We start from the raw sequence: 10,272 nt of genomic DNA on the forward strand, positions 1-10,272 counted from the left end.
ATGGATCCGATGCCATTTACCCCCCTTAGCCCCTATGAAACAAAAATTATTTGGGTTTCCGTCGGTCCAGTTGGCAAACAGAGGACATTCGGTGCTCATCTGGGGATCCTCAGCCAGTCGCCCTCCCTCATCAGGAAGATATGTCCTGCAACAACAGCCAAAGGTCGTAGTCTCTCTTTAGACGATATAAATCCGGTGGTTTTTGAACTGGCCCTAAGGTTCCTGTATGCTGGAAACTACCAGGTTTGTTCGTATAGCTCCACAATCCTACCGACGCCAGAGGATAGCGCCCTGTGCTCCGACGTCGGCTTGGATTTTGAAATCCATTCTCTTGTCTACTGCTTCGCCCGGGAATATGCGATAGACAGGCTTGCTGCGCTTGCCATAGGATATATCAAAAACATGACGCAAGTTCCATATTGGAAGATCCTCGACGTTGCGAAGAAGGTGTACCCAAAACTCCACGACGACGACGGAAATGACATGTATCGAGCTAAGTTCATGCATGAGACGAGGCGCGCGATGAAAAACAATTTTAACCTTGTCCGGGAGACTTGGCTTCTTGACGTCTTTAAAAATGAACATGGCAATTTGACTGTTGATTTATTCACAACACTAACCGAACCACTGATTATGGAAGAGCGCAAATCGCTCGCTCTTGAAGACCAACAGTCATTTGAAGATACCAGTGAGCAACATCAAGTGGACGAACCGCTAAGTCCGTCCCAAACTAATTATGAGAAAGGGGAAACGATGCACTGGAATGGTGATGGGGGCGATCATGAATTTGCAAACCATATTCCAGAACCACCCGCTGCCCCTAAAGATGAGGGTCCTCCTCTTTCCCCGCCCCAGCAAGCCATATCAAACCCAAACCCAGGTTTCCACGAAGTCGTATACCGGGGATATTCGGAACAACCAGAACTAAAACTAGCCGATGAGGAATCTGACTGGCGTTAATCGATCAGAGCGAGAAAGTGTATGAAAAAGAACGGTAGGAAGAAGGGGAAAGAGGTTAATGAATGGTGAAGAAACAAAAACCTCGCGCTTAGCTACTACCGCGTACCCAGAGCCGTAAGCGTAGCCCGAACCTCTCCTCGAAAAGTTGCCCTTAGCCAGCCATTGCCCCGGTAAAGGAACCTACACCAGAACCTCCTCTCCCCCTCCCCCCACCTTTGGACCTGGAGACTCGGAACCCACAACACCACAATCACTCTTTTTTCCTTCTATGGACGGTGAGGACGAGGGTGGGAAGACAGAAAAATACTTCACAACCCCTGGCAGCAAGCGCAAGCAGCACCTGAAGTCTATAAGTTACTGGATCAATTGTCCCCGTTGTAAGAACGAGTTGCGGAGTGTTGCGAGGGGGCTTGCTGGGGGTATTGAGGTGGAAGTCTTGTGCTGAAGAGGAGCGTGTTGAAGAAGATGGCGCTTTTTTGATTGCGTAGTTTGATCAATTTAGGTGTGGAATTGGTTGTGGTAACTATGGCATGATATGAAATGTGTGAGAAATGACGTCCCTCCCCCCCCCCCCTCCTCTAGAGTATGTATGTTCCTACAAATTGCTTTAAATCTTGATTTCTTTTTACTTTTCATTAGATGACAGGAAATTTTTATGATGTTAATAACGGTTTACCATTTCTTACTAACAATAATGCTTGTTATTGGGAATCTTGGGATCCACCTTGGTTTAAGTATAAGAGTTGCATGAATTTACATCAATTCACTTTTAAGATTATTGCTCTTGCATTATATGGAAAGACACATATCTTAACTATATCAACAAAAAGGGCTTCACAATCAAGAATATGAGGGTGAATCTTCTCAATCCAGAGGTAGGACATACTTCTACAAAAGCAAAAATAGTAGAGATAATGAATGCAGAGATAAAGTAAGAGTGATGGATATCCATTGTACATACAAAATATATTAAGTTGTTCAGGAAAAATAGGGGGGAAAGAAGCCAGAAAAGTAGTAAATATAAATCAGTCTATTCTCAATAAATTCAATTAAGCCAACCAATCGATCAAGTCTAAAGCATCAAAATACCCAATAAAGGTAGAGCATTAAGACAGGGGAATCATCATGCATATGTCACGTAAGACGCAAAAACCAAACACACACCTCGAAGAGGTGGCCAAATACAGGAGTATAATCCAAGGAAGAGAGAACTGGGAGAGCAAGTGTCTAACACACGCTCAGTCCAATGATCAAAAACTAGTCAAAACCAAGAAAAACAGTTTGAAGGGAAAGGAAACGAAATTACGCTACCCATTCATAGAGGGCCGATTATTTCCCAAGTCCGCCTCTTCCATCTGAACATCATTATGATGCTTCTTCCCTTCTTTCCCCAGACCATATCGACGTCCACTACCATAGCCACGGCCACTTCCAGAATTTCCGGAATGCCCACCAACTGCTTCCCCTTCCACCACCGTTGCCCTCCGATCCAGCAACTCCTGCACCTGCATCTCCCTCTCCGCATCAATCTCCGCCTCCCTCAAGACCTCCAAGCTCGATTTCTTCGTCCCCCGATCCCACCCCTGCTGCAACTCCAACGCCGCCGCCTCCTCAAACCGCTTCCGAACATCCAAATCCTGCTCATACTCCTGGAAATAGTCTACATCGGTCGGGAAAAGGGTAACACGCAATGCTGTCACGGATATTTCGAAGAGAATCACGGTCATCACGATGAGGAAGAGGGTCACCCACCAGGGCAGGTTGCGGCCCGTGCGTGACACGAAGTTGTCGCGGACGTTGTAGATTGCGTTGATCTTGTAACGGGCTGAGAAAATTAAGTTCCAGACGAACCAAGTGTTGACAGAGAGGATGATAGATATAGCTGCCATGACTGTGCGGTAGCGAATTTCGAGCAGTTGTAGTTTGAGATTGATGATTATTATGCAGGCGGTGTAGGTGAGCAAGCCCATGGCGAAGACACCGTTGTCTAGGGTAAACAATGCGCGGCCGAAGAGGCTGTACATGATGAAGTAGACAATCATGGCTTCACAGCTGCCCATGAAGGCCCAGCCCACGTAAAGTTTGACGTTGAAGCCACCGTTGCGTTGGCCTTTGGTGTACAGTTCCGGGACAGCAAGGAGGGTAGAGGCTGCGAGGTCTTTTTCGAAAATTCCGAGGAAGATGACGGGGAGGGAGGTGAAGAGGGTGTTGAACATGCTTAAAGACCAGGGTTCGTAGAGACTGGTCCCCGTGTAGCCATTCCAACGCTGGTAGAGGGCTTGGGTCAGGTAGAAGATGGTTTCTTTCCAGAACGTGCCTAGGGTATATTTGCATACACGGATGTAGTTCCAGCGGCCATGGACGAGGAGGAGTTTGACCAGGAATCTAAACTGTGCAATTGAGTAGTCGGATATCCTAGCGGCTTGCAAACCTTCCTTGCCGGTGATGCCAATCCCCACGTGCGCTTCCTGGATCATGGCGATATCATTGGCACCGTCGCCAATCGCAAGTGTGATTGATTTCTTGACCCGCTTCCGAATCGATTGGACAAGGAACGCCTTCTGCTTGGGACTAGCACGACAACAGATGACAGAGTCCGCTAGAATTGCTAGATTAAAAAAGCGCTCCTGAAGTATCGCATCTGCCTCGATAATCGACAGCGTCTGCCCATCCACCACAACCACGGAATGGGCAGAACCCCCTTTCAAAATCTCACTCGTCGTTTCCAAGATCGTCCGCTCAACATCACCAGCATCATGATCCAAAATCGTCACTGTAGAATAGTCCTTCACCAACCGACAAGAATGACCGATATTTATCGCCGTCTCCCGCTTATCCCCAGTAAGCATCCAAAGTTTAATATTGGCACGTCGCAGTTTATCAATCGCTTCAGGGACACCCTTTTGCAGCTTATCTTCAATAGCAGTGGCACCAACGAGCTCCAGCTGTGCCTCAATCAGCTCCCCGGCCCTTTCGATCTTCTCCTGCCTATCCACCAAGCTCGTCGTCGCCTCATGGTAGACGGCTTTCCACTTCTGATATTCTTCCTCATCAATAAAGCGATACCCATACAATAGTGTTCGCAATCCCTCCGTCGCGAAGTCATTCAAATGCTGGAAACATCTCTCGAAAACCATCGCCTCATTAACCACCAACGCCTCCTCGACCAATTCCTCGCTATCATCCATCTGAAACGACGGGCGAGACTCCGAAAGCACTCCAGATGTTCGCGGGGTAAATTGGGCAGATGGTCGTGGACTATAATAGTGGTCGTCCTCATCATCTCTCAGCTCCAAACCGCCATCCGTCTCCCGATCACGGAGCCAAACACTGATACTGTCCCGTAATGACGGATGCATTTTCCCTGAAACACTAGACCGCCGAACAGTAGCAAAGCTAGGACGGCCAATACTCATGCTAGCCCGCATGCTGTCCTTGCGATGCACGTATTCGCTATTCCGTCTCATAACCTCTTTAGCCTCAAGAGACTTCCTACGGTTGGCACGGGTTTCGATTTCCGCAACTTTTTCCGCCGCAAGACGCGACCGTCTTAGAAGGCTTATAAGTGCGGAATCTGCACCCTTGCAGAAGATACAAATACGCCGATCTGGCATACGGACAACAATGGACATCCGTTTCCGCGCACTGGAAAACTCAATGACGTCTAAAATCTCATAGACTTCTTCAATAGCACCTTCTCCGTCTTGTCCTGCTGAGGTGAGTCGGATGGTAAGTGTGTTGGGCTGTCTATCCACGACTAAATAGCCCATTTCCTTCGCGGCAACGATCAAAGCAGCTTCATCTGGGGATGCAGCCTGGAACGAAATATTGCCGTCGCTGTCACGTTCTGGAAAGCACGTGTGGCACAGGGCGAGGGCCAGGATGAAGAATTTCACCTTGCGCGCAAACATCGTATGTGGTCTCTGCTGTATATACTCTAGCATCTCCACAGTCCGCCCTCCATAGTGGGCTCTGCCTCTCCTGTTTGACCTCCAGCGGGTGGGGGCGGGGGATGAGGCTTCATCGCATCTGTAAGTTGAAACGCCGGACTTCCTGGCTACGTCATCTGTGGCTGATTTCCACGAGGAGACCCTTTTCCCTCTGGAGAGGCGCTTTTTATGTAGAAGCATCTTGCGATCTGCCTCTCGGGCAGCTTCCTCTTGTAAATCTGTATCATGAAGCCATGCAGTGCCTGCAACGCTCATTTTACGGAACTTCATGGAGTTATCCGTCAACGTGCCTGTTTTGTCGGAAAATATGTAACTGTTGTTAATTTAGCAAGGTGTTAGTAATCTTTTCCAAATTGTGTTTCCACGAAAATACCCCGAGTTGTTTTTTTAAAAAATAAATAAATAAATAAACAATAAAAATGTAGAAAAGGTCAAGACATACCTAACCTGCCCCAACTCCTCATTAATCGTCGAAGTCCTCGCCTCCAACGGCGTATCCGACGCCTCATCATACATATCAATATCGTTCAACAAAAATATCTGCGCAACCTTAATAATCTCCAAACTGACATAAAGCGATATAGGTATCATGGTATTAAACATAATCAGAAACGACGTGAAAATCGGCCCATACGACACATCTGCATGCTCCAGATACCACGACTTATCCTCCACTTCTCGTGACCAGAACTTATACGCAATCGTACACGCGGAGGCAAGGACGACGACGAACAGAACAATAACCGCGACAACGCGGTTCACCACCGTCTGTAGCGCGGGCGCCTTTATGCGCGGGTTTTTATTGGCGTTCATGCGTATCTTGCACTCTTCACCCGTGTATATGACCATCCCGAATGCTTCGTGGGTATTCCGCAGGATGCTACCGCGGTATATCACCTCTGAATTGGTCAGGGGTAATTTCTCCTGGCCCACAGTGACGTTGCCGTCGAATTTATAGAGATCGATGTTGGGATCTTCGACCGTGAAGTGAATGGATGTATTGTGGAGGATATCTTCTGCTGTCCTGCATGTCTTTGCGACGGGAGGGCAGGGCTGCTTGCTCTTCAGGTTTGTCTCGCCGTCCAGCGCCATGGTCTCGATGTATGCGATGTTGTTCACATTTTCGGCATGGAGAAGGACGAGATCGGCAGGAGCCGGTTGATCGCGCGATAGCTTGATTACATCGCCCACCTGAATGTCGACCCATTTCGTCGGAGCCCAGTATTCCCCACCATTACTGTTTAACTCAGACTCGGTGTCCTTAGAATTCTTGGGTTCCAAGGCTCCGTTATTACCCTTATAGCTGTTGCGGGGCCGAAGAATGTAGGCGATACGATTGTTCTCCTCCTTGTCTAATCGGTATCGGCGTAGATCATCAATCCCCTCCTTCCCCATAGAAATACCAACGAAAACCATCAGCGGAACGAACGTGGTGAAAGTGCCTGTGGTACTCAGACCTGGTATCAATTGTAAAATCGAAACGACTAGGAAATAGAAATTCGCAAACTTGGAAAATTGCGCTACCAATTGTCGTGGGAAGAAGCTCCACGCACTATATCGGCTAGACCGTATGTGATTGCTGACATACTGTCTTCCCGTCCGCTCGTCGATGAGAGGGTATTGCCGCCGTACGTTAAGATCGATATGTCGGCCATCCTTGCTAGGGGGGATTTCTTTGATGCGCAGGACATATTTGCGAAAAACACCTGTAAAATACTTCAGTCGGCCCAGCGCGAATTCAGGCGTGGAACGCACTTTGGATGCGGCAGCCCTGACAGAGTATGGCAACTTTTCCATTAATAGGTCTTTCGGGTCGGTGAATGTGGTGGATTCTTCATCCTTAGTGCTAGCTGGGGCTGGGACAAGGACTTCTGGATTGGTCTTCTCCGGATGTAGGTGTTGTTGTTGCCTAGAAGAGACCCGTGACAGAGCCTCACTTCCAGATGGCAGCTCCTGGTCTAATTCAATATTCGTCCCATCCTCCTCTGATTGGCTGGCAATGTTCCGAGTAAAGAGAGATCGTCGCAGCGAGTAGCTCCGACTTCGAGAGATGGGAGAGATGGGAGGAACACCATGTAAGGGCGAGACAGCGTCTGCAGATGAGCGTGGCGATATAGTCTCACCAGCGCTTTGCGAGGAGATGCGTCGTGGATCTGATAGTGAAGTCGTGGAGGATGTGTCCAATGTCAGTCCCAAGCCAGGGGCACGCCTTCGGCCGTCCCCTCCGGCCCCAGCAGGAAATTCTCGTACCAGGCTCTGAGCACTAGTATCCGGAGTTCGCTCTAGCTCTGTTGAAAAGCGGACACGAGCCTGTGACGGTCTCCGATGGGACATATCCAAATTCAGCAGCGCAGGTCTAGGAGTATCCAGTGAAGCATGCACACGCCCTGGAGTATTGGGATGTCTCCCATCCCCACCGTCATCCCCACTGCCATCTCCACCGCCATCCCCACTTTCCACTGGTCTTCCAGGATCGGCATCATTGCGCGCTCCAGCATCTTGAAGCAGAACATTCTCACTATCTTCTCTTTCTCCAGTGTCTGTTCCGAGAATGCTGTCTCTCAGTGGCGATCTCGAGGAGGCACGGCGGGGTAATCGAGGACTCAACCCTCCAGTTACCGAGTTTCCATCATGCTCCGCCATCAGGCTGCCCTGGTATCCAAATTAGATCTTCCTCCTCCTTTGTTAGGTATCCAGCCGTTAACCGCCAGTAGTGTTATATAAGGATGGGTTTATGGATTCCTTCCTTTGTATTTGTCAAACTTCTATCGCCTCCCGAACTCTGATATACTGGAACTGTCTCCAGATGTATGGATAGAATTGGACGAAAATAGAGGACAGAAATATAGAGGATATTTCGCATGCAGGTAGGACAAGGGTTGTGTTAAGCGGAATTAATCGCATTGTCAGAGGTGGCACATTGTATAATGGGTGGGAAAATGTTTACGCATCGACATTTAAAGGAGCAAAATCAAGAAACGGGAAGGAAAGAAATGGCAAATATCCGACTGGTCGGCCGGCCCTCTTCGGGAGTACGTATATTATACAGAACGGAGAGGAGGCGGGAAGGAGGAAAATTCAAGGTAACGGCCAACTCGTTAATCGACACGAATTGGCGTGGAGAGGAACAAGGGGGGAGAGAAGACGTCTTTGGAAGTGTTGTAATGCAGGAGAGACACGAGTAAATAACCAGGATGTACGCGTGGCCCGCAAAGGGAAACTCTCGTTTACACAGCGACCAAGCAGCCAGTCTTCCCTATTATTTCTCCGGGGGTTTAAGAGTCGGAAACAGGTGAGAGAAAGGAACGAGAGGTTGTTGGGGATATTCAAGGGAATAATTCGGGTTAGTCCCGAGACAGGTGATAATCCCGAGACAGGTGATAAATAAAGTTACCTTTGATGATTTATTTATTTATTTTTTTTTTTTAAAAAAAAAAAAAAGCCAAAGATCAGTTTGACGCTGCTCGGTTGAGCTTAAATGAAAACAAGTGTTTTTTGTTGGTGGTTTGTCAGTTTAATTATCTTGTAACATGGTTTGGACCTTGCTGGGAGACTGGGACGAAGCCAATGCCACAGCCGACCGCGGACGGTGGCACCACGGAGAAACCGCAGGAAGGAGTGGAGGGGCCCACGCGCGTCGAGATTGTAGAGATTGAGTACAGTATGGTGGGAGAGAGGAGAGAGAGAGAGAGGAGAGGAATGGATGGAAGAAACCTGTACAGTAAAGAACCGATAAGATAATTGCCAGTAACTCTCATTCGTCTTGGGGAGGGAGTTGTAGTTGGTTGGGCCCTGAAATTGGTGGTAATACTAACTATATATTTGGCAAGGCAGCAGTCGTCCGCCGATTTGACGCAATAACTAGTTAACCTAACTGGCCAGCTAAGCTTTCCAAAGTTCGCCGACCAGAAGGCAACTAACTATATTTATTTTCCCTAACGTTACCCCAGATTTAAACCGAATCATCAAAGAGGGCACGCAATTGACACCCACCGGACAATAGGAGGGCGTTGTTCAACCGCAGTTAACTCGGGATGCTTTGGAGAGAAAAATCATATCTAGGATCACTCATGAACCCCACTACGGCAGTAGAGGTGTTGGGGAGCGGGAGGGGAATGAGATCAAAAATCAATGAATCAACTGCTGAGACTGTGGGGAGCAGATACACCTATCTATCCATAGGGCCTGTTGGACGCTGATTGAGTGTTCCAGGGGTAAATAAAAGAAATTAACCATCTTGCATTCCAAGCCTCCCAAACTGCTGATATAAGCCACTTCCGTTCCTCAGAGGCTAGGCTAGATGAGGAATAGCGCCTTGCACTCCCTTGGCTCATTCTCCTTTCAAAGTTTTGTCTTCCTCCTTTCTTTTGAACACATTCCGCGCAAGAGAAAGAGAGAAAGGTCCTATGTATATACATAGACGAGGAGGACGAGGACAAGGAGGTGGGACATCTACGAAATGTTGAACCTTGCGGACATGTACTGACAACCGGGATGCCCCAGTGAGAGCTGGTTGCTTGCGTGGGATGTTCCATGTGGCGATTGACGTCATAGTCGAACACCCCGGGAAGAGAAAATGTCTCACAACTTATATAGGGTTAAGGAAATCAAAAGCAAGAAAGGAAGCACTATGTATCTTGACATCACAAAGAAAGGGCCAGAGGAAGAGGCACGTCGATGGTGAAAAGATTTCTAAAGGGACATCTTGATTGTTTCCACACAATACCCGCTTCCACAGCAATCGTTAACCGTTACGGCTTCCACACAGGCCCAAGATCAGATATATAACCAGCCGCTGAAGAGCCTAACTACCTTTTGATAGAGATCAACGGGACAAGAAAAATACATCCACATGTCCCTTTCCATTTTACTAACTAAAACGAAACTTGAAAGAAAAAAAGAAAAAAAGAAAAGAGGGAAAAGAGAAAAAAAAAAGGCAGGAGAAGGAAATAGTCATAGCCATACATTCAACATACCGAAATGGCATGCAGAAAAGGAAGGAAAACTACAAAATATCATTAAGCAATACATTCATTAATATAAGGGCAAAATGTGGCAGGGGTGGCGGGAAAGGAGCACTGGAAAAAAATTAATAAAAAACATAAAAATAAAAAAATAAAAAAACCTTCCAGGGGCCAAACTGGACATTGACGTTTCAAAGTCCACCAACCCCCCCCCCCCCGCGAAAACCTACCCTAATATCGTCCGGGAGCCCCATACCCTCCCTGCGGGGGATACCCTGCCTGCCCACCCTGGGGCGGAGCCTGTCCATACCCGCCCTGCGGCTGCTGGCCGTACCCTCCCTGGGGCTGTTGCTGCTGACCATACCCGCCCTGCGGCTGCTGGCCATAACCTCCCTGAG

The 10,272-nt window shown here is 48.2% G+C and overlaps 3 protein-coding genes across 3 annotated transcripts in view; 1 reads left to right on the forward strand and 2 right to left on the reverse strand.

Annotated features, from left to right (window-relative positions):
* Window positions 1–960, forward strand: PADG_02004 (uncharacterized protein; the record flags this gene model as incomplete). Its single annotated transcript, XM_010758855.1, has 1 exon — window positions 1–960. The coding sequence occupies one exon, from the start codon at window positions 1–3 to the stop codon at window positions 958–960; it is 960 nt and encodes a 319-aa protein (XP_010757157.1).
* A 1,307-nt stretch (window positions 961–2,267) lies between these two features.
* On the reverse strand, window positions 2,268–7,553 carry PADG_02005 (aminophospholipid-translocating P4-type ATPase DNF3; the record flags this gene model as incomplete). Its single annotated transcript, XM_010758856.1, has 2 exons — window positions 2,268–5,223; window positions 5,353–7,553. 2 exons carry the CDS (start codon window positions 7,551–7,553, stop codon window positions 2,268–2,270), a joined length of 5,157 nt encoding a protein of 1,718 aa, XP_010757158.1.
* A 2,552-nt stretch (window positions 7,554–10,105) lies between these two features.
* The window catches only part of PADG_11352 (uncharacterized protein), a gene marked incomplete at both ends in the record, with an annotated part of 2,036 nt that continues 1,869 nt past the window's right edge, over window positions 10,106–10,272 (reverse strand). Inside the window, one exon of the mRNA XM_010759602.1 lies at window positions 10,106–10,267. Within this exon, the coding sequence (XP_010757904.1) occupies window positions 10,106–10,267 (162 nt within the window). The remainder of the gene's footprint in view (window positions 10,268–10,272) is intronic.

The sequence above is a fragment of the Paracoccidioides brasiliensis genome (genome assembly GCF_000150735.1).
Source record: "Paracoccidioides brasiliensis Pb18 unplaced genomic scaffold supercont2.2, whole genome shotgun sequence".
Classification (NCBI taxonomy): domain Eukaryota; kingdom Fungi; phylum Ascomycota; class Eurotiomycetes; order Onygenales; family Ajellomycetaceae; genus Paracoccidioides; species Paracoccidioides brasiliensis.